The sequence below is a fragment of the Dendrobates tinctorius genome, unplaced genomic scaffold, assembly GCF_039654945.1.
Source record: "Dendrobates tinctorius isolate UK_male_01 unplaced genomic scaffold, ASM3965494v1 ptg000115l, whole genome shotgun sequence".
Taxonomy (NCBI): domain Eukaryota; kingdom Metazoa; phylum Chordata; class Amphibia; order Anura; family Dendrobatidae; genus Dendrobates; species Dendrobates tinctorius.
The window spans coordinates 17,283,355-17,309,093 of NW_027361783.1; the positions used below are offsets into that span (position 1 = coordinate 17,283,355).

The 25,739-nt window shown below is 39.8% G+C and overlaps 1 protein-coding gene across 1 annotated transcript in view; it reads left to right on the forward strand.

Annotated features, from left to right (window-relative positions):
* The window catches only part of LOC141101162 (cadherin-19-like), a 296,165-nt gene that overhangs the window by 158,716 nt on the left and 111,710 nt on the right, over positions 1 to 25,739 (forward strand). Inside the window, exons 5-6 of the mRNA XM_073590021.1 lie at positions 13,328 to 13,492; positions 16,802 to 16,989. Coding sequence (XP_073446122.1) covers positions 13,328 to 13,492; positions 16,802 to 16,989 — 353 coding nt within the window. The remainder of the gene's footprint in view (positions 1 to 13,327; positions 13,493 to 16,801; positions 16,990 to 25,739) is intronic.

Here is a 25,739-nt window from a genome sequence, read left to right on the forward strand (position 1 = left end):
AAGATAGGTATAAGTGCTATTAAAAAGCACAAAACTATTTCAGAAAATCTTGGACTCATTTGGCCACATAGTCTGCTAGTTAATGTTCATTTGCTTACAATTGATCTTCTGATGTGCTTCAAATAGCATAATTATAGTGATTCATGAGACCTATTTAAAGTATTCAAAGTCCAAAGACACTCGCAAAAGAAAATGACTAACTAGTGTTTGATAGTGAAATCAATTAAAGCTGTGTCCTTGCTACATAATAAGGACTTTTTGACAAATTAAGTTACGGCCAGAGGTTAGATATCATAACCCATGTTCAAATAAAAGCAACAAGAATCAAAAACAGACAGGTTACCTCTACTGTTTACTATATATGTTTAAATTTTTTTCACATGTAATATTTGACTCATACTTTGTTTTAAAGGATAGTCTCAATCTTGCCTTTTGTATAAGACTGTTAATGGGATACTAAATTTCTTGAAAGTGATGAATTAGTGAAGTAGTTTGCATTTGTTTTAGGATTAAGTGTATGCTTTCAATTATATTAATGGGAATACTACAATGTCAACTAAAAATGTTAACAGTAGGTGTAAATAGAAAGTTTTTTGTAGTTCTCTCACAGGCATTGCATATTGTACATACTTCTTAACCACTACTTTTAATAAATCCAATGTGTCGGCTGACAGAAGATAATCAATAAAGTGGCTGTGGTTATTCTTTCTTAATTGGATTTGTCATTCAATCATTCACAGCTTTGGATGGCCAACACATATTGCATAAGTAAAACGCATAACTTATGATGTCTGTTAGGGTATGTGCACACGATCTGGAGATGCTGTGGGTTGGACGCTGCATACGTGTGCAGCATGCAACCGGCATATCTGCATAGCCCAGCATTCAAGAAATCCCATGTCCACTATGTGTCCACAGATGCCTGCGGATCACCCACAGAGACTGATATGAGGAGTGTTTCTCTAGACCGCAGCATGTCAATTAATCTTGCAGAGACGCTAGTCTCTGCAAGAGAAATTTCACCAAAAGAATGTATTGGACACGGTGAATCCACATGGTTCAGTGAACATATGCAAATTCACCTGCGTTGAATAGATGACAGCGCTTTGGGTGCAGCGAATATTCGCTGCGTCCAAAGCGCTGTCACTTCCGAATCGCATGCACCCGGCCTTAGATAACAGAAACTTTTTATTTTCATCTATACTTTTTGATGTGCCATGGATTTTTTCATTGATTTGTGATATGGATTTTAAAGGGGCTGTCCCACTAATAAAGTTTATTTTAATCAATAGATTGTGGCATAATATTAAGTTCCACAACTGGATGTGTTTAATTAAATAAAATGTTCTTGTGTAAATATGCCCTTCTTATGTACTGAGTAATGGCTGTGTCTGAACTTTTAGTAACATGGTCTGTTGTCACCACAGCTCCTGGGTTGGGGGGGATGCAAAAGAGTTTATACAGACAGGTTATCATGACATTATAGATTATAAGGCCCTGGCACAGATAAGATAACAGAGGCAATAGAGGTGGTGACCCTCTATCTAATCACTTAAGGGGGCTTTACACATAGCGATATCGCCAAAGCGTCACCGATTTTGTGACGCAGCAGCAATATCGCTAGTGATATCGCTACATGTGATACTTACCTCTGACTGGCTCCCCCGCTGGCTACCGCTAATCGCGTGAGATCGTCCACGTCCATTTCTCGTCGGCAGCTTCCTGCTGGTGCCGACGAGTGACCTATGGACGCGGGCGGAAGATGTCGGTCATCGCTTCGTCTGAAAGGCAAGTACGACCGCCGAGCATCGCTACATCGCTGGTGAGATCTGCCTGTGTGGCAGCTCACTAGTGACCATTTAGCGATGCACCAGCGATCCTGACCGGGTCATATCGTGGTCAGGATCGCTGGTGCATCGCTAAATGTAAAGGGGCCTTTAGATGCCACGGTTGTTATTCATAATGACATCACAAGAGGTAACTACCAGCCTGAAAGATATTTCCAAAAATAGCAGTTGCAGCTTGGTGTCAGCCGTATAACACAGCCAGCAACTGTTGCATAAGAAGTGAACTGAGCTTGTGATTGTGCTTCATACTTCTATTGTACATGCAGATTTTGAGAATGAGATCTCAGATATGGAAATTAATAATGACAATGGTCTCCATCCTTTATGAGCTTAAATATCTCTTTCATTATGGCAGGAGTCACACTAAGTATTCCGGCCGTCATCAAAAAGAGATCAGATCTGAAATGTGTAAACTTGGCAATAAGAAGGTCACAAAAATATTGCTTTAAAGATGAGAAGTGTGAATCAGACCTAAATTGTACACTCTAAGCACAAGGGATAAAATAAATCATTCCTTAAAAAAGCAAAAAAAACAAGCAAAGCTATTTCTATTAGATTATTGTGTTTATCACAGTCCTCTCTGATGCCATATAACCATTTTCTCACGTATTTGTTCTTTTCTTCTTTATGAAATACAAAAAGAAAATAAAAGAAGGATTGAGAAAGATAAATCAATTAGCAAACCTCTGGCATTGACCAATTTACTTTTTGCATTGTTCTAACTTGACCTTAGAATTTCAAAGAAAAACAGTAGAAAATCAATAATAGTATATAATTCCCTGTTCTATGATAAAAAATAATATCAAATATTATTACGTTTGTTTTTAAATGCATTTATAAAAAGAGTGGCATCAGTACTTACAGTGGGGCAAAAAAGTATTTAGTCAGTCAGCAATAGTGCAAGTTCCACCACTTAAAAAGATGAGAGGCGTCTGTAATTTACATCTTAGGTAGACCTCAACTATGGGAGACAAACTGAGAAAAAAAAATCCAGAAAATCACATTGTCTGTTTTTTTTTCATTTTATTTGCATATTATGGTGGAAAATAAGTATTTGGTCAAAAACAAAATTTCATCTCAATACTTTGTGATATATCCTTTGTTGGCAATGACAGAGGTCAAATGTTTTCTGTAAGTCTTCACAAGGTTGCCACACACTGTTGTTGGTATGTTGGCCCTTTCCTCCATGCAGAACTCCTCTAGAGCAGTGATGTTTTTGGTTTTTCGCTTGGCAACACGGACTTTCAACTCCCTCCAAAGGTTTTCTATAGGGTTGAGATCTGGAGACTGGCTAGGCTACTCCAGGACCTTGAAATGCTTCTTACGAAGCCACTCCTTCGTTGCCCTGGCGGTGTGCTTTGGATCATTGTCATGTTGAAAGACCCAGCCACGTTTCATCTGCAATGCCCTTGCTGATGGAAGGAGGTTTGCACTCAAAATCTCACGATACATGGCCCCATTCATTCTTTCATGTACCCGGATCAGTCGTCCTGGCCCCTTTGCAGAGAAACAGCCCCAAAGCATGATGTTTCCACCACCATGCTTTACAGTAGGTATGGTGTTTGATGGATGCAACTCAGTATTCTTTTTCCTCCAAACACGACAAGTTGTGTTTCTACCAAACAGTTCCAGTTTGGTTTCATCAGACCATAGGACATTCTCCCAAAACTCCTCTGGATCATCCAAATGCTCTCTAGCAAATTTCAGACGGGCCCGGACATGTACAGGCTTAAGCAGTGGGACACGTCTGGCACTGCAGGATCTGAGTCCATGGTGGCGTAGTGTGTTACTTATGGTAGGCCTTGTTACATTGGTCCCAGCTCTCTGCAGTTCATTCACTAGGTCCCCCCGCGTGGTTCTGGGATTTTTGTTCACCATTCTTGTGATCATTCTGACCCCACGGGGTGGGATTTTGCGTGGAGCACCAGATCGAGGGAGATTATCAGTGGTCTTGTATGTCTTCCATTTTCTAATTATTGCTCCCACAGTTGATTTCTTCACTCCAAGCTGGTTGGCTATTGCAGATTCAGTCTTCCCAGCCTGGTGCAGGGCTACAATTTTGTTTCTGGTGTCCTTTGACAGCTCTTTGGTCTTCACCATAGTGAAGTTTGGAGTCAGACTGTTTGAGGGTGTGCACAGGTGTCTTTTTATACTGATAACAAGTTTAAACAGGTGCCATTACTACAGGTAATGAGTGGAGGAAAGAGGAGACTCTTAAAGAAGAAGTTACAGGTCTGTGAGAGCCAGAAATCTTGTTTGCTTGTTTCTGACCAAATACTTATTTTCCACCATAATATGCAAATAAAATGAAAAAAAAACAGACAATGTGATTTTCTGGATTTTTTTTTCTCAGTTTGTCTCCCATAGTTGAGGTCTACCTATGATGTAAATTACAGACGCCTCTCATCTTTTTAAGTGGTGGAACTTGCACTATTGCTGACTGACTAAATACTTTTTTGCCCCACTGTATTTGGCTAGGTTTTCAGCATTATTATTACAAATACTACTACTATTGTGCTAATGTTTATAATTTATAATGATTGTAAAATGTGAGTCATTAATCAAAATGTGTTTGTGAGGACTTGCTTTCACTTGCGATGAAATCAGACAAATGTAATCAAATAAGATACTGGATACCATTCGGGCCAATGTTATTCAATGATTCAGTGCACATCGGTGATCTTTTTATCTGCTCAGATCGGATTGCAATCAGACTGATAAAAATTGCAGCATGCAGTGAGTGGATGTGAATTTCGGATTGCAATTGTCAATAGAAGTCAATGGGTGCAAGAAAAAAAAATCACTTTGCACTTGGACCATGCGTGTGCTGTCTAATTTTACTTACCCATCTCCTTGGAAATCTGACATTTCATCAGCCATGTTCAGCAAAATCAATATAATAAGTAAGCAGTGAAACAGAGTATGTCAGCAACATACAGCTCTGGCAAAAATAAAGAGACCATTGCAAAATTTTCAGTTTGTCTGATTTTTCGCTTTAGGGCTCATACTCACTAGCGAGAGACTCACACAATTGTAGCGCGAGTCACTCGCATGAAAACCTGGCACTGCTCCGGCACTTGGACCTGAGCGTGCGGCTGCATAGAAATACATGTAGCTGCACGCTCCGGTCTGAGTATCGGCAGCAGTGCCAGGTATTCATGCCAAAGGCTCACACGAGAATCGTGCAAACCTCTCGCAAGTGAGTATGATCCCTTATAGGTATATTTTTGAGAAAAATGTAAATTGCTCTTTTATTCTATAAACTACTGTCAACATGTCTTCAATTTTCCAAGCACTAAGAGCAAAATATACAGTGCTTGACAGACCTCAAATAATGCTAAGAAAACAAGTTCATAATCATTTAGAAATAACAATACTACGTTTTAACTTAGGAACAGTTCAGTAATCAATATTTTGTGGAATAACCATGATTTGCAATCACAGCTTTCATGCGTCTTGGCATGCTTTCCACCAGTCTCTCACACTGTTTTTGGGTGACCTTATGCCACTCCTGGTACAAAAATTTAAGCAGTTCTTCTTTGTTTAATGGCTTGTGACTATCCATCTTCCTCTTGATTACATTCCAGAGGTTTTCAATGGGGTTCAAGTCTGGAGATTGGGTTAGCCATGACAGGGATTTAATGTGGTGGTCCTTCATCCACACATTTATTGACATAGCTGTGTGGCACGGCGCATGTCCTGCTGAAAAAAACAGTCCTCAGAGTTGGGGAACATTGCCTGAGCAGAAGGAATCAACTGTTTTTCCAAGATAATCTTGTATGCAGCTTGATTCATATGTCCTTCGCAAAGATTAACCTGCCCAATTCCAGCCTTGTTGAAGCATCCCCAGATCATCACTGATCCTCCACCAAATTTCACAGTGAGTGCAAGACACTGTGGCTTGTACGCCTCCACCAGTCTCCGTCTAACCATTTAGACGGCCAGGTGTTGGGCAATAGACTCAACAGACAAGATTACCTTACTCCAGTCCTCTATTGTCCAATCCGTATGGTTTTTTGCAAATTTCAGCCTGGCTCTCCTTTGCTTCTCATTAATGAAAGTTTTTTTCTAGCTTTACATGACTTAGCCCTGCCTCTATGAGCCTGTTATGAACTCTTCTTGCCACGCACTTCACCCAAGCTGCCATTTGCCATTCCTTTTGTAGGTCACTTGATGTCATCCTGCGGTTGCTGAGTGACATTCGAATAAGATGACGGTCATCACGGTCAGTGGAGAGTTGTTTTTGCCCTCTGCCAGTCTGTAAATTTGTTGTCCCCAATGTCTGCTGCTTGACCTTGTTGTAATGGACTGCCATCTTTTAAAGATGGAGGCAACATGACATTCACTGTATCCCTCTGATAGTAAAGCCAAAATTGAGCCCTTCTTTTCCTCACTCAAGACTTTTCTTTTCAACTCCATTGGTATTATTAAAAGTTATTTTTTCATTCCTATTACTTTTGGGATATTACTAGCACTTGTTTTGCCATCCAGCTTGTCCTATTGCAAGAGGATTGTGAACACAACAGCAGGGTTTATTTTATACTTTCCTTCATTAAATAAGATTTGGTTCAGGTGATCACCTAATCAGAAGCACATTAAGTAAAATGAAGTGTACTCTGGTTGGAATTCAACTGACACTGGAATGAAATGGCTGTCAGATATGTAGAGAAGCTGATTTTTATAAAACTGTGCAGTGGTCTCTTAATTTTTGCCAGAGCTGTATATAATCAGTGATTTGCATGTGTAGCTTACTGTACATGTATTTTTGCAATAAACAAACAAATTTCTTTAAAAAAGTCATAGGGTTCCCCTAAATTTTAGTAACAAGCAGAGGGAAAATGTACAGCTGGGGGCTGATGAAAGGGAAAGGGGTAATACACATGGAGCTTCCCGGGCTATAAATATCTCACATCTGTATGCTTAACATTTACTGGTGATTAAAATTGGGACCCCCAAAAAATGATGAGGGATCCCATATAGAATTAATAACCAGCAAAGTCTAATCACACAGCTGCGTGCTTATGTTAATAGCTTAGGAAGGGGCCATTGATATTGGTCCTCTGCCAGACAGCTCTCAGCAGCCCCAGAAAAGACGCATCCATATTTTTTTTTGCAGGATACATGGGCTTCGGAGGATTAGGCGTCAAGGTGAGTGTAAATTTAGTTTTTTTATTTTTAAATAAAAAAGTCACTGTCTTTACTTCATTGAAGGTGTTTTTATTTACAATATGACTATGGGGTTTTTGATGGGTTCTTCCAATAGACATGTCTCCATTACTAACCCTTGAGCATGATGTCGACAGCGAATACAAAGCTGACATCATACCCCTATACTATTATCCTATTTGTCAATGCACCAAAGCAAGTGGGAAGAGCCGGGATAAGCACCAGATTTGGCTCATCTTATAGAAGCAACTGAGAGCGGATATTAAAAATAAGACTACAAATAGTCTAGTATGGGGCTAATAAACATGCCTTTGTATGCTATTAATATCAGCCCACAGCTGTCTGCTTAGCCTTTGCTGATTATTAATTACAGTGAGGACCCCATGTCATTTTTTGGGGGTCCCCCATTTTATTAACCAGTTAAGGCTAAGCATACAGTTGAGAGCTGATATTAATAGCCTGAGAAGCTCCACACATATTACCCCCTTCCCTGATTATAAACTTCAGCCCCCAGCTGTCTGGTTTCCCAATGCTGGTTGCTAAAATTTCAGGAGACCTGTAACGAACGGAAGCGGAGGCAGAGTTGGTGAAGTTCACATTTGTTTTTTTTATTTTTAAAGTAGAACCTCGGGACCATGGTCCGGGGGGCTCCGAAGGGGGCATAACTAGTGAGCCCTGGGTACCCATAGTAAAGTCCCTCAGACAGGACCAGAATGGAATTCCCAGAGGACACAGGTGCTACCTCCAGTTAGACCCCGGACACATGGCAGCTGTCCCATTGGGACCAAAAGGGGTAACAGATACAATAGCAGAGTCCTTAGAGAGGTAGACACACAGGTGAGGCAGGTCCTGGTTCTGGGTAGTTGGTAGCTAGCAGGCTCCAGTAGCCTTGTCACAGTCCATGGACTCGGATGGCTGTTGGCGGAACGGGATGGCTCTTGCACATATGATTGCAGAGATTGCCAGTGTTAGCAGGATACAGATAATCTGTGGAGACAGAAAGCATGAGAGAATGCACAGAGACTGCTAACGCAGCGCAGACAGGTCAGGGACAGAACCGGATGTAGCAATGATAGATACTCATTGCTCCAGCGCTCTCCCTATGGAGGAGAGACCAGAAATAGCAGCCAGTGTGCTGCCATTGGATAATTACCAGATTTGAAAAATGAACGCTGTCACTTTAAGAAGCCAGGGGAGCGTGCACACGTGCTCTAATAGCTTTGGCTGGAGACCTGCTGACAGGATGCCAGGAGATGGGGGAGGGGGAGAGAATAGGACGCCGAGGAGCAGCATGAGGCAGACAGGGAGCTCGCTGCTGTACAGGGACAGCGTGCAGACCAGGAGGTGAGTGGCCAGAATGGGGTGCAGCGGCAGACCAGGGTGCAGAGCCAGCAAGGGGGCCGGGTGTAACAAAAACCCATGGCATTTTTTTAAGAATTGCATTTATTCACTACTAAAACACATGTACAGTAAGATATATATATATATATACACTAGCTGAAGAGCCCGGCGCTGCCCGGGCATAGTAACTAACTGTGGTTAGTTATAACAAATTATAATTATCCTCCATCCCATAGTCCCATGCCCATATACCCATCATACATATCCACCATCCAATAGGCCCATGCCCTTCTACCCATCATACATATCCTCCATCCCATAGTCCCATGCCCATATACCCATCATACATATTCTTCATCCCATAGTCCCATGCCCATATACCCATCATACATATTCTTCATCCCATAGTCCCATGCCCATATACCCATCATACATATCCTCCATCCCATAGTCCCATGCCCATATACCCATCATACATATCCTCCATCCCATAGTCCCGTGCCTATATACCCATCATACATATCCTCCATCCCATAGTCCCATGCCCATATACCCATCATACATATCCTCCATCCCATAGTCCTGTGCCCATATACCCATCATACATATCCGCCATCCCATAGTCCCGTGCCCATATACCCGTCATACATATCCTCCATCCTATAGTCCAGTGACCATATACCCATCACACATCCTCCATCCCATAGTCCCATGACCATATACATATCCGCCATCCCATAGTCCCGTGCCCATATACCCATCAAACATATCCTCCATCCCATAGTCCAATGCCCATATACCCATCACACATCCTCCATCCCATAGTCCTGTGCCCATATACATATCCGCCATCCCATAGTCCTGTGCCCATATACCTGTCATACATATCCTCCATCCCATAGTCCAGTGCAAAAATATACCCCTCACACATCCTCCATCCCATAGTCCCGTTCCCATATACCCATCATACATATCCTCCATCCCATAGTCCGGTGCCATATACTCACACACATCCTCCAATCCATAGTCAACCATTATGACATCATAATGAGCGGCGGCGGGGCTTGCAACCTTTGATGACATCAGCGTCGCCATGGCAACCATTGTGACATCATAATGAGGGGCGGGGCTTGACACGCACACACTGCTTCCCCAGTATGCAAATAGGGGCATTGTGACATCATAATGAGGGGCGGGGCTTAACGCGCACACACTTTTCCCCCAGTATGTAGATAGGGGTAAAATTGTTTGGTGAATTGGAACGCGCGGGGTTAAAATTTTGCCTCACAACATAGCTTAGGACGCTCTCGGGGTCCAGACATGCGACTGTGCCAAATTTTGTGGCTGTAGCTGCAACGGTGCGGATGCCTATCCCGGACATACACACATACACACACACATACATACATACATACACACATACATACACACTTTGAGCTTTATATATTAGATATATACACATACGCACATTGTCAAAATTGTTGGTGCCAGTCATTTAATGACAGAAAAAAACACGATGATGACAGAAATGACTTGAATCTGACAAAAGTAATAATAAATCAAAAATCTATGAAAATGAACAAATGAAATTCAGAGATTGCTTTTCAACCATGCTTCCACAGAATTAAAAAAACAAAACTCATGAAATAGGCCTGGACAAAAATGATTGCAGCCTTAATGTAATATTTTCTTATACAACCTTTTAAGGCAATTACTGCAATCAAACAATTCCTGTAACTGTCAATGAGACTTCTGCACCTCTCAACAGGTATTTTGGCCCACTCCTCAAGAGCAAACTGCTCCAGTTGTCTCGTGCATGAAGGTTGCCTTTTCCAGATGACATATCCCAGCTCTTTCCAAATATGCTCAATAGGATTTAGGTCAAGGCTCATAGAAGGCCACTTCAGAATAGTCCAATGTTTTCCTCTTAGCCATTTTTGGGTGTTTTTAGCTGTGTGTATTGGGTCATTATCCTGTTGCAAGACCTATGACCTGCCACTAAGACCAAGCTTTCTGACTCTGGGCAGCACATTTCTCTCTAGAATCCCTTGATAGTCTTGAGATTTCATTGTACCCTGCACAGATTCTAGATACCCTGTGCGAGATGCAGCAAAGTAGCTCCAGAACATAACAGAGCCTCCTCCATGTTTCACAGTAGGGACAGTGTTCTTTTCTTGATATGCTTAATTTTTCCATCTGTGAACATAGAGCTGATGTGCCTTGGCAAAAATTTCAATTTTTGTCTCATCTGTCCATAGGACATTCTCCCAGAAGCTTTGTGGCTTGTCAACATGTAGTTTGGCAAATTTCAGTCTGTTTTTTTATGATTTTTTTTCAACAATGGTGTCCTCCTTGGTCATCTCCCATGAAGTCCACTTTGGCTCACACAATGAAGAATGGTGTAATCTAACACTGTAATTTCTTGAGCTTGAAGTTCACCTTTAACGTGTTTAGAAGTTTTTCTAGGCTCTTTTGTTGCCATTCATATTATCCGTCTCTTTGATTTGTCATCAATTTACCTCCTGCGGCCACGTCCAGGAAGGTTTGCTACAGTCCTATTGAGCTTAAATTTCTGAATAATATGTGCAAGTGTAGTCACAAGAACATCAAGCTGCTTAGAGATGGTCATATAACTTTTACCTTTAACATGTTTGTCTATAATTTTCTTTCTAATCTCCTGAGACAAATCTTTCCTTCGCTTCCTCTGGTCCATGTTGAGTGTGATACACACCATGTCAACAAACAGCATAGTGAGTATTTGCAGCCCTCTATACAGGTCCACTCACTGATTCCAAGATTGTAGACACCTGTGATGCTAATTATTGGACACACCTTGATTTAACATGACCCTTTTGTCACATTTTTTTCAGGGGTTTCATGATTTCTGTCCAGGCCTATTTCATGAGTTTCTTTTTTTAATTCTGTGGAAGCATTGTTGAAAAGCAATGTCTGACTTTCATTTGTTCAGTTTCATAGATTTTTGATTTATTATTACTTTTGTCAGATTCAAGTTATTTCTGTGACCATTGTAGGTTTTTCTGTCATTAAACGAGGGGTACCAACAATTTTGACCGTGTGTATATATACAGTATATGTGTGTAATGAAGAATATTTTCATTGAAAAATATCTTTAAATGATATTGAGAAATACTGTATGTAAAAGGTAATGTTAAAATAGCTTTGCATATGGATTGCATTTGCATGTCATTCGCTACTAGGTGATAAAAATCACATTATACTCGCTTGAAAGTCACATGCCACATGCATAACATTTTTCTGACTTTTCTGGATTAAAAGAAAAGAAGTCTAGATCTGTTTTCGACCCAATTTTAAAATGCTAGTGTGTCTGCGACCTTAAAGGGAACTTTTTATTTGATTCATTCTGCCCCAACTGCAAACAGAAGTCATCAGATCTTGGCTGCACAAGGTATATTTTTCTCTGAACTCTGGATTGCTCTGTAGTGTCAGAGAAATAAAATGTCATTGATCCTGCTGCAATCCTAGCCAGAGATCCCAATACTCCAGCACTGCCTTTGGCCAGCTCTTTCTGGCACTGCTGCATATGACTGACAGGGATCTGTGAATCATCTGTAGCAGTGCTGCGAAGAGACAGCCAGGGGCAGCACCAGACTAGTTAGATCACTAGCTATTAGCTTTAAAGTTTATATTTTCATTCAAAATGCTGTAGCATTGCAGAGACAAATATACCTGGTTACAATTGTGCAGCCAGGATCTGATTCAAGATATCTGCAGTTGGGAAGCATCAAAAGACAGGTTCCCGCTAAAGGGAATCTTACAAAGAGTTTAGGTTGCATTTTCAGAGGGCAGTATAAGTAGAGATAGACACCCTGATTTCAGTGTGTGTCACTTCTCGACATGATTTCATAAATTATTTGGTGTACGAGAAACCTAGCATTATAAGGAGTCCATCATATTAACAAGAAGCAGGTTCCTCCCTCCCTTTGTTGATTGACAGTCTTTTCCTTATTACCGTGCTTACGGAAAAAGCTGTCAATCAGTAGTAGTTGGGCATGGGGAGTTTCAGTTTATGGACACAGAGCACTCTTGAGAACATACATATCACTAAGAGTATATTCACATTAAAGTCTCTTCTGTCCATATGTGTCTATATGGAAAAAGGACAAAACATGGACATAATGTTAGCCTTTGTGCTTGTTCACATCATCTATTTATTACAAAGACTCTGTGTTTGTGTGAAAAAATTTGTCTGGTTTGATTACTGACCAGCTTAGTGCATGTAATTAGCAGGTATCTCCTGTATACATCTATTATGTGGATTGGCACACCAAGCAGCACTTTGAGTTAAGGCCCTTTTACATTTAGCGATGCACCAGCGATCCAGACCACGATACGACCCGGTCAGGATCGCTGGTGCATCGCTAAATGGTCGCTAGTGAGCTGCCACACAGGCAGATCTCACAGCGATGCAGCAGCGATACAGCGGACGATACTTACCTTTCAGATGCGGCGATCCTGACGTCCTCCCGCCTGCCTCCATACGTCACTCGTCGGCACAAAAGGAAGCCCAGCAGGAAGCGCCCGATGAGAAATGGAGCCGTCCGATCTCGCGCGATCAGCGACAGACAGCGGGGGAGCCAGTCGGAGGTATCACACATAGCGATATCGCTAGCAATATCGCTATAACATCACAAAATCGGTGATGTTATAGCGATATTGCTAGCGATATCGCTATGTGTAAAACCCCCTTTAGTTACATTCACAATTGCAGACGTGACTGTTTTTCTGTGAATTCAGCAGCCATGTGAATACTGAACACTCAATGCTTGGCTTACACTGGTAAGCAGTTTTTTATGTAAACTGCAATATACAGCATTGATGCCTAACTGACACACATCAAAAAAGTTTCTCACTCTGTAGACAGGGCAACAAAAGAATTTTATCAGATTCATATTATTTATAAATATTTTGTTTTTATCTTTTTTTACATTTAGGAATAATTCGAGTTGCCTCACAAATTGACAGAGAAACGAAAGATCAATATCAAGTCATAGTGCAAGCCAAAGACATGATTGGTGATATAGGCGCACTATCAGCTTCAACAACTGTATTAATTAAAGTACTGGATGTCAATGATAATGCACCTAAATTTCAACAAAGTAAGCAAAGTTCTTCATTTTATGTTTAATTCTATGGAAATCTGGCAATACTATTCCATATTATCATGGAGGGGAGATGTGTTCCGGTTCCATCTGCTATTCACTCCTCTGGAAAGGTAAGCTAAGATCAGCCATAACTTTCAGAGACTTTCAAAAGAAAAAGGAAACCACTCACCATCTATTAAAACTTCAACACTTTAATAGAAGAATTAAAACATCGGGTTGCAGGAGTGAATGGAATGCACAGAGGACAACAGCCGTTTCACTTCAAACAGCGCTTTAAGAAGTCCTTGTATAGAACACGTTTTTTGGACTGTAAGAGGTACTAGACCATAAGATGCAGCTAGGTTTTAGAAGATGAAAATGTAAAAAAAAAAAAAAAATTGAAGCAAAAATGTGGTCATGACACACTATTATGGGGGGGGGATCTACTGCTGACACCATTATAGGGGTGATGCCTCCCCCAATTATGTGCTAATATTCCCCATTCTAGTATGTATATGTCCCAATCCAGTTATATATGCCCCCATCATGATATATGTGATCTCCATCCAGGTAAACATGGCCCCCTTCATCCCCATTCTTGAATACATGGCCCAATAATCCACATTCTGGTATACTTGGACCCCTCATCCCCATCCTGGTATACATGGCATCCATCCACATCCTGGTATACATGACCTCCTCATCCCCATCCAGGTATACATGGCCCACATCCCCATCCTTGTATACATAGCCCCCTCATACCCATCCTGGTATATGTGGCTCCCTCATCATCATCTTGGTATATATATCTCCATCCCCATTCTGGTATATATGGCCCCATCACAATTCACACATAAAAAATTAAACCATTCTACTTACCCCTCTGCTCCCTCACAGCGCTGCATCTTGTGCTGATGCCAGCAGATAATTTAACTTGTAAGCAGCACATGGCAGTGAAGTCATGCTCTACTTACACACAGTGGATAGCTGCCGGAATACTCACTGCTCTCCACACCCATGACTATAGGAGTGGAGAGCAGTGTACACTCATTTCTTTTTAATAGCAGGCACACTGTTAGCCTCAGATGCCGGCTTCCTGGACCAGCTGGACGATAATGTGTGCCCACTTTTAAAGACAATGAATATTCAGTTCTCTCCACTCCTGTGGGCATGGGGAGCAGTGAATAATCATTCTCTTTAATAGTGGGGACATCTGATCACCCAAGCACTGCAGGAAGCCGACGGCTGTTACTAACAGTGTGCCCGCCATTAAAGAGAATGAACATTCACTGCTCCACACGCCCATAGTCCCTTCCACCAATCGGTGCCTGCTTCATAGTGTAGGGGTGGGAAGGACTATGGAAGTGGGAACAATGCATATTAATTCTCTTTAAACAGTAGACACACGGAAATAGCTGCAGCCACAGGCTCCTGCCTCCTATAACCCACTCGTCCTTCGCTTCCGCTCCCCCCGTCGACAACATGTACATTGGACTATGAGATACACTCACCCCATTTTTCTCCAAAATTTTGGAGGAAAAACGTGTGTCTTATAGTTCGAAAAACACAGTTTACACTATTACATATATTCACTTATCTACTAAAGTGTTGAAATTTTTATAGTGCGATTTCCTTATTCTTTTGATGTTGTTCCATTTTATCTCCAATAACTTGTGCTGAGAGAAATGTACTGATATTAGCAGTATTTTTTACATTGTATGCATTTTTTCCCTGTTTTTTAATACACCTTATCCAAACTAATTGAACATCTACTCCTCAATATTGAAATTGTAACACCAAGAAGGAAAAGTCATGGACTTTTGGAAATCATACAATCTATAGTCATGCAGCCAGTAAAAGTGCAAAATGTGTAATGAAACCCAATTTCATAAACTAATTTTTAACTCAAATACATGCATTTAAGTAAAAAAATAAATGCCCCAAAAGGTGACCAATACCTTTAATGTCTGTACTTACCTTTATAATTGTCATACTGTATGTTTTCATTAGTTAACATTTTTTGCATCAAATTTTTCAAATTGGCACATGTTGATCATTAATTTTGTGCAAATCGAAAAATGTTCTTTATTTCACCTTTTGCATTTTTTCGTGACTTTTGAGCACAAAAAATGCATAATCCTTTAAAATGTTGCACATTAGTCTTTAACCATGCTGAAAGAAACTTCAACCGTAAGCTTTTCTATAGCCATTGACTAGAGTGAGTCTCATTTCATGAATCTGTCTAAAAGCATCTTGTAAAGGAAAGTTGTGGAAGAAATCAAAAAATGACAAGGAAATACCGATGGAAATACGTGTATACCCCAAAAAAACAAAAGTATTCTAGGCATGATAACTACTTTTTACTTATCTCTTTCTTTTTTGGTCATACATGTATTTACATTAATTTTTCTGTCTAACAATGTGCCACAATGTAATTATTTATTGTACATAATAAGAAAATACTAAAGTTATTAATAAATACAAATTCCTCCAGAAAAGTGGAAAAACAATAGTGATGAATCAGAGGGAACATAATTTCTTAGCAAGACTCTTTGCAATGGCGTATCTTTGCATGGGCAACCATTCAAACTGTGGCAATTTTTGTGCATTTACTAAATCTACTGAGCATATACTTCTGCCAGTGGCCACCAATGCAGTGTACACTGAGTCTATCTTAACAATGCTGTGAATTGCAATATTTTATTGTGTGGAAACATCTCAAAAACTTGAAATAAATAAAATGGCCAAAGATTCTTCTGTAAAATTTTATTTGTGCATTAGTTTAATTTTCAAATGATATTTGAAATGGCACTTCAATTTTTGTCACATTCTCAAATTTCTTTATTTTTATTTGTGCAAGTAAATATCTGATTAATGTTATAAGCTATATTCTTCTGTTAATAAATGTATTATTATAAATTAGTTTAATCAGGTATGCAATAAGCCAGAAAGTCTAATAAACTGGCATTTGTTTCTGTCGCGAAAAATATGTCAAAATAATCTGAAATCAACACCTAAAGTACATTTTTGTCAGTATTTTATTTTTGGCCTCTAAAATTTTAAATGCCTTTTTTATCAACTGTCATATTATTTATCAGATGGTCATGAACAAATCATTGATATATTTGGATTATCATCATGAGTCATCAAGTGTTTTCTGAATATTTAGCAATCCAAGATTTGCCAGGATTTATTAACTCTAGTTGGTTGGAAACAAAATTTTTCTGTACTGTGGTAATACTCAACATTTGAAGACAATAGTATATTACACAGATTGAATAGAAATATTTAGCATGTTTGATTGAAGTGCAATCTCTTTTTCAGAGACTTACGAGATGTCAATAATAGAGTCAGCGACTATTGGGGAAATAGTTGGCATAGTATTGGCCGATGACATTGACATTGGAAAAAATGCAGAAATTATTTATGCAATAGAAGAAAGGGGAGATCACAATATGTTTAATATAAATACAGATAGTTTGACGCAAGAAGGAATAATTACTCTAAACAAGGTAAAGAACTTTGATTTATTGTGTATATTGAATGAATCATTTCACGTCTATGTGCTTGTCCCATCAGGACAAATGTTATGCCCTTCAACTTGTTCTCACTCCAACTGCTTGTCACCCTACTCTTCATACCAATAATCTTCATTGCTTCCCTGCATGACACCCTGTTCATTGTCATTGCCTTATACATGGGACCATTAATGCTGCTTCTCGTGCTCATTGACTTTTGACAATTTAAAGGACCTATGAGTGCCAATGCTTTCTCTTCTTAGATAATGACCTGTAGTCCTAAGCTTTATTAGGATCTTCCCCTAATACTCTATTTCTGAGCAATAAAGTTATTTATTTTACAACCAAACCTGCCCATCTGAATCATCTCTTCTACTACGAACCCAGCTTAAATCCAGACTTAAATTTTCAACTGTTGTCTTCCTTGAACCTCTGCCCTTTGTTAGTTATGAAAAAAACTCTTGTATGTTCTGTCTAACTACTGAGAAAACTAAAGAGTAGAAAGAGTACAAGGGTAAAAACAGGAAATATTATATATATATATATATATATATAAATATATACACACACACGGTTGTTCTCAAAAGTTTACATACCCCAGCAGAATTTTTGATTTATTCTCTTTTTTCGGAGAATATGAATTATAACACCAAAACTTTTTTTCCACTCATGGTTAGTGGTTGGATGAAGCTATTTATTGTCAAACTACTGTGTTTCTCTTTTTAAATCATAAAGACAGCCCAAAACATCCAAATTACCCTGATGATTTTGGCATGATAACATGCACATAAGTTGACACAAATGGGATTGAATGGCTACTAAAGGTAGCATCCTCACCTGTGACCTGTTTGCTTGTAATCAGTGTGTGTGCATAAAAGCTGAGTGAGTTTCTGGGATCCAGACAGACTCTTGCACCTTTTATCCAGCCACTAAAGTTTATGGACAATGAGTCATGGGGAAAGCAAAATAATTGTTAGCGGATCTACGGGAAAAGTTAGTTGAACTGTATAAAGCGAAAAGTTTGCAAAAAGATATCCAAGGACTTGATAATGCCAGTCAACAGTGTGCAAACTGTGATTAACAAATGGAATATCAGGGGCTCTGTAAAAACAAAACCACAGACCGGTAGAACAACAAAAATTTCGTCCACAACTGCCAGGAAAATTGTTCGAGATGCAAAGAAAAACCCAGACATAACATCAGCTGAAATACTGAACTGTCTAAACACTAGCAGTATGGCACTTGAATAAAAATGGGCTGCAAGGTCGGGTCGCCAGAAGTAAGTCATTACTGCGAGAATGCCGCAAAGTATCTTGCTTACAATACGCAAAACAGCACAGAGACAATCCTCAAAACTTCTGGAACAAGGTAATTTGGAGTAATGAGAACAAAGTTTAACTTTTGGTCACGACCATAAATGTTACATTTGGAGAGAGGTGAAGAAGTCCTTTGAGGAAAGGAACACCACACCTACTGTAAAGCATAGAGGTAGATTGCTGAAGTTTTGGGGATGTGTGAGATACAAAGGCACAGGAAACTTGTTCAAAGTAGAAGGAAAGATGAATGCAGCATGTTATCAGCAAATACTGGGGCAAATTTGCAATCATTAGCCTGGAATCTGCACATGGGATGTACTTGGATGTGCCAACATGACAACAATCCAAAACACAATGCCAAGTTAGCCTATTATTGGCTACAGGAGAGCAAAGTAAAGGTTTTGGAGTGTCCATCTCAGTATCTTGACCTCAATATCATTGAGCCACTCTGGGGAGATCTCAAGTGCGCTGTTCATGCTAGACAGCCCAGGAATTTACAGGAACTGCAGGCTTTTTGCCAAGCAGCGTTAGCAGCTTTACCATCATATAAAATGAAAAATCTCATCCACAACTACCACAAAAGGCTTCAAGCTGTTATTGATGTTAGAGGGGCAATACATGGTATTAAGAAATGGGGTATGTGAACTTTTAATCAGGGTCATTTGGATATCCTGGATTGTCAATTTGATTTAAAAAGAGAAAACACAGTAGCTTGACAATAAATGGCTTCACCCAACCACTAACCATGAGTGGAGAGAAAGTTTTGGTGTTAGCATTCATTTTCTCTGAAAAAAAGGCCAAGAAAACAAAAATTCTGCCGGGGTATGTAAATTTTTAAACACAACTGTGTGTGTGTATATATATATATATATATATACACTCACTGGCCACTTTATTAGGTACACCATGCTAGTAACGGGTTGGACCCCTTTTGCCTTCAGAACTGCCTCAATTCTTCGTGGCAGAGATTCAACAAGGTGCTGGAAGCATTCCTCAGAGATTTTGGACCATATTGACATGATGGCATCACACAGTTGGCGCAGATTTGTCGGCTGCACATCCCTGATGCGAATCTCCCGTTCCACCACATCCCAAAGATGCTCTATTGGATTGAGATCTGGTGACTGAGGAGGCCAATTGAGTACAGTGAACTCATTGTCATGTTCAAGAAACCAATCTGAGATGATTCGAGCTTTATGACATGGCGCATTATCCTGCTGAAAGTAGCCATCAGATGTTGGGTACATTGTGGTCATAAAGGGATGGACATGGTCAGCAACAATACTCAGGTAGGCTGTGGCATTGCAACGATGCTCAATTGGTACCAAGGGGCCCAAAGAGTGCCAAGAAAAAATTCCCCACACCATGACACCACCACCACCAGCCTGAACCATTGATACAAGGTTGGATGGATCCATGCTTTCATGTTGTTTACGCCAAATTCTGACCCTACCATCCGAATGTCGCAGCAGAAATCGAGACTCATCAGACCAGGCAAGGTTTTTCCAATCTTCTACTGTCCAATTTCGATGAGCTTGTGCAAATTGTAGCCTCAGTTTCCTGTTCTTAGCTGAGAGGAGTGGTACCCAGTGTGGTCTTCTGCTGCTGTAGCCCATCTGCCTCAAAGTTCGACGCACTGTGCGTTCAGAGATGCTCTTCTGCCTACCTTGGTTGTAACGGGTGGCAATTTGAGTCACTGTTGCCTTTCTATCAGCTCGAACCAGTATGCCCATTCTCCTCTGACCTCTGGCATCAACAAGGCATTTCCGGCCACAGAACTGCCGCTCACTGGATTTTTTTTCTTTTTCGGACCATTCTCTGTAAACCCTAGAGATGGTTGTGCGTGAAAATCCCAGTAGATCAGCAGTTTCTGAAATACTCAGACCAGCCCTTCTGGCACCAACAATCATGCCACGTTCAAAGGCACTCAAATCACCTTTCTTCCCCATACTGATGCTCGGTTTGAACTGCAGGAGATTGTCTTGACCATGTCTACATGCCTAAATGCACTGAGTTGCCGCCATGTGATTGGCTGATTAGAAATTAAGTCTTAACACACAGTTGGACAGGTGTACCTAATAAAGTGGCCAGTGAGTGTATATATATATGTATGTATATATACACACACTGCATATAGATAAAATGGGTTACAATAAGTATTGAACACATCATCATTTTTCTAAGTAAATATATTTCCACAGGTGTTACTGACATGACATTCTCACCAAATGTCAGAAACAACCCATCTAATCCACACAGGCAAAAAAATAACATAATAAATGTCCATAAAGTAAGTTGTGTGTAATAATGAGAAGTGACACAGGGAAAAAGTATTGAGCATGTTTACTAAAGTTTAGTTAATATTTCATACAAAAGCCATTGTTGGCAATGACATGCATTGCTCAGGTGTGATTGTGGCCGTTTCTTTCACACAAACACTTTTTAAATCCTAGTGACAAATATACACCAGCGCTACCAAGTGCAAATAATGATGGATATGTGCAATACAGCCGCTGCTGGCGAATGCCCAGGGTCTGTGCACACCCAAGGAAAAGTAAATGACAAAAAATCAAGAATAAAATTGCACCTGCGCTGACTGACTATATCCTGCAATGACCACCTAAGTAGGTCATGAATGATTGCTGTACTTACTTCCTGTGTACTGTGGGGCTGCAGATGAATCCAGCATGTGCCATGTGTAAAAATGGCTGTACCCCGATGGAAACCAGAGACGCAACACCAAGGAGGCGTCCCTCCTGTAGACGGTGGTGTGGGAGCGTCCCTTCAGCTGTCAGCCGCTGGACACGCTGAAAAAGATGGCGGCGCGCTCCGGCCGAGAGGCGCCGCCGGCGTGCAGCGGCAAGGGGGAAGAAGAACCAGGTGACGTCACCGGGAAAAAAGGAAGGGGGCGCGTGCAGGCCAAACTAGAAGCCAACGCGTTTCTAAGGTCTGCGGACCTTCTTCATCAGGGCTGTCAGACCCTGCTGCGCCTAACCCTATATGTGGCATAAACCACACCTCCCCCCACCTGTCAGCATAAAGGGCATGCTAGATTCCAATACATCTACCCACTGCCCGTCAGGAAATGATGCAAAAAACATCTAAAGAAAGGTATCCAATGAGAAAATATTCATATATATGATATATTTTGAGAATAATTTCAAACCATTTTTTAATATAATCCAATTAAAATATATATATCATATACAAATAAACATAAAACTTAAGTGTTCATATTTTCTAAAACAAAACAAAACTTTCCCTTAAAAATGCATGCATAAAATTCGTGCAATAAAATTCGTTGCAACAACAATAAACAATAAAAAAGAAACCATCAACATGACTGTTGCACATAACAGAAAATATGTTGATAACCATTTGGATAAATCTGAAATCCATCAAAAAAAGGCATATAACTCCACTTCTTGATTGAGGCCCCTAGGGGCCAAACAATCCAGAGTGAAAATCCACTGCGACTCAACCCGAGACATTTGCGCCAAATAATCACCACCTCTCACGTTTTTGTGTACTCGTTGAATACCACAAAACGATGTTCCCTTAATAGATTTATTATGGTAATCTTTAAAATGTCTAGAGAGGGGATGACCACTATAGCCTTTTTCTATATTATTGAAATGTTCTTTCACTCGATCCATGAGTCTGCGTTTGGTGCGACCAACATATATTTTTTCGCAGGGGCACCTGATTAAATAAATAACACCAGTGGTAAAACAAGTAATCGAGTCCTTAATCTTAAACGACAATTTGTTATGAGAGTCGGTAAATGCAGTCTGTAAAATTTTCTTAAAACTGGTACGACTGCAACAAGAGCATGTACCGCACGGTATAAAACCCCTTGGACGTGCCCCTGATGAGATTGGCAAAAATGGTTTAATAGTAGGGGCTACCAAATTACCCACCGTTTGAGCCCTCCTAAATACAAATCTTGGAAATTCCGGCAAAAGATTACCTATTATTTTATCACCCCGAAGAATAAACCAATGTCTCCGAATAATATTCATGAATTCTTTATGACCAGAATGATATTGGGTGATAATAGGTAAATCCTGGATTTGCTCAGTGATAGTGGGTAACTTAGCACCATCAGGATCAGATTTGTGGATTAGAGCATGCCTAGATAACAATTCAACTTTTTTTCGGTCTACATCGAGGAGATCTTCAGGATAACCCTTAGTGAGGAATTGCTTGGTTAAATTCAAAGCCTCAACAGTATAATCTTCTATTTTGGAGCAGTTCCGTCTTAATCTCGTGAACTGCCCTTTACGAATGTTTAAAAGCCAAGCTGGTAAATGACCACTATTTAAATCAATAAAGCTATTAGAATCAACCTCTTTATGAAAACATCTAGTATATAAGTTATTTTCCTCCACATAAATTTCAAGATCCAGAAAGTGAATATTGGTGGTACTAGTGGTGGCAGTGAACTCCAATCCAAACATATTAAGATCTAAACTTGAAATAAAGGCCTCTAGATCCCCCAGAGACCCCTTCCAAATAAATAAGACGTCATCAATGAAACGTCGCCACATTACCAAATCAGACCGAAGTTGTCCTGATTGAAAGATATGGGTCTCCTCCCATTTGGCTACATACAGATTTGCATAGCTGGGTGCAAAACGGGTACCCATAGCGGTGCCCCACGTTTGTAAATAAAATTAATCCTCATAAAGAAAATAGTTATGTGTAAGAATGAAAGAAATGCTCTCTAATAAAAAATCCAATTGAGTACTGGTATAAAAATCCAGTTTTTCCAAAAAATATCTGGCCGCTTCACATCCTTTTTGATGGTCTATCACTGTGTAAAGGGATTTGATATCGAGGGTCCCAAGGATAAATCCATTTTGCCATTGAATATTTTCAAGAATTTGTAATGTATGACTAGTGTCTTTAAGATAAGCCGGTACCAGAGGAATACATTTCTGCAGATGTATGTCAACATAACGAGAAAGATTGGAAGTTAGACAATTAATGCCAGAAATTATAGGTCTCCCAGGAGGACACAATTTATCCTTATGAAGTTTTGGAATATGGTAAAATATAGATGTACTAGGGGATTTCTTAACAATATATTGAAATTCCTTTTTATTCAATAAGCCATGGGATTTGCCCCATTCTGCTAATAAACTTAGTTTCTTAATGAATCGAACAGTGGGGTCCCCATTTAATTTCTTATAGGTAACTGTGTCCCCCAACAACCTCAAGGATTCTTGATGATACATATTACGATCAAATACTACAATGCCCCCCCCTTTATCCGCAGGACGTATAATAATATTTTCATTTTTTTGGAGGTCTATTATAGATTTACGTTACTGCGGAGTCAAATTATGGGTTAAAAATCTATGATTCTTATTCTTAATGCGTCTAAGATCTGTTGTGACCATAGTTTCAAAAGTGCAAAAGGCACTAGAATACTCCTGAATGGGGTTAAACCTGGAGGGGTTAGCCAAATTCGTGTGTACATACTGGGATACGCTTAATTGGTCTGCATTGGGTCCTATTGATCCTTTCTTTAAAAAATATTTTTTGATAGCTAAATTACGTAAAAACTTCTTGAGACCAATATAGAGATTAAATGGTTTAGCTATGGCCGGGGGGCAAATTTTAAACCTTTTCTTAATAATGATTCTTCATGAAGTGTTAAAGTGTAGGAGCTCAAGTTAAATATCATCTGCTGATCTAAGGATGTAGAATTAGATTTTATTTTCTTTTGGGCGAGTTTCCCGCCTCTCTTGCCCCTCTTAGTCCTGTGGTTTTTACCCGAAAAAAATCCCGATTTGTGGGATAGGTGGGACCTCTACCTTTTTTAGGATGCTGGATAGATGGTCCCTTTTTAAGATTAATACTAGTTATTGGATTTTTATTAGATCGTATATATTTAGGTATAGTAGCTTGTACTGATTGCTTAAATGTGTTTTTATGTAAACGCATTTTAGATTGTCCAATTTCTTCTCTAAAATTGGTGGTGAGGGTTCCTTCTGTAACCACAGATGCATTACTGTGGGAACTAGACGGCACCCCATCCTCCCAATTGTTGGGAGATTCCCCATCAATTTCCATATTTAATAGGGGTTGGAATCTATTAGAGATTGGGGGGGAGGGGGAGTCCCCTCATGAGTATGCCTTATATGAGGGGAACCAGGTGCACTATTGGAAGTTGTACTGACTCTAGGAGGCATTCCAGATAAAGCGGTAACTGATGGTGAAATGGGGTTGCAAATCCCTGGACAGTCTCGTTTGGTTTGATGCACAGAAACCGGAGTGTACTGTGTAGAATTAGTATTAGCATACACTGAAAATGCAAATGAATTATCAGGGGTAGTACATGGTGGAGTAATGTTGTATTCATCGAGTATCAAAAATTGCCCAGACTGACGTTGAGTGCCCATAAGGGGTACTGAAGTACTAGGAGAAAGAGAGAATGAAAAATCCGAATAGTTCTCACTAGGTACCTTATCTCTTTGGAATTTTCTTATTTTTTTAGAGATAATCTCTCTTTCCCTATTCTTTAATCTGGAAAGAATATTAGTGACTAAGGTATGAAGATCAGTCAAATGATTATATTTTTGTAGCTGATCCAACAATAGCTCCACCTGACGACTTGTCTCATTCAAATTAGACATCCTTTTATTAATCACAAATTCAAGAGTCTTTAAGGAAAAATTAAAAAACATAGTATCCCATTCTTGTTGTATACATGAATCTCCAAAATCCCCAGCCAAAGACTTATGAATAATTAACCCTTTAGGTATGATTTTGGCCTGTGCATACTTTTCTAGTGTAGTTACTTCCCATAAATCTCTCATTTCAATGAACAAAAGTTTCTCTAGAGACTTAAGCAAAGTACGTGCTTGGTGATCCATAGTTTGAGGATCATGATTCACCGTAAACTGCTCTTTGACACGAGAGAAACGGTGTTTCCTATCGAGCTTCAAAGCGTTAATGGCCATTGGAGCTGCCTAAGTGTGATTGCACAGAATGAAAGATACGAGTGAGATACTTTTTAAATCCTGAAGGTTCCGTGAGCTCCTTCCATGAACTCTGAGCCTTAGTTGTTCCATAAATTTTGCATTGGTTTCACATTAGGTAGTTTGCTGGGCCATTCTAGCAACTTTATTTTCATTCTTTGAAATCAACTGAGTTTCCCTGGCTGTGTGTTTGGGATTATTGTCTTGCTGAAATGTTCACGCTTGTTTCATTTTTATCATCCTGGTACATGGCAGCAGATTTCTATCAAGAAAGTCTTTGCACACTTGATGCATGAAAATGAAAATGTACATATGTATTTTTGTAAAGTGATTGGTAGTAGATAGATAAATGTGATAACTATTTTCACTCCTTTATCTAAAATCTGGAAGGGAGCATTGGTTTATGGTGAAATTATGTTATTTTCACTTCCGGATTAAG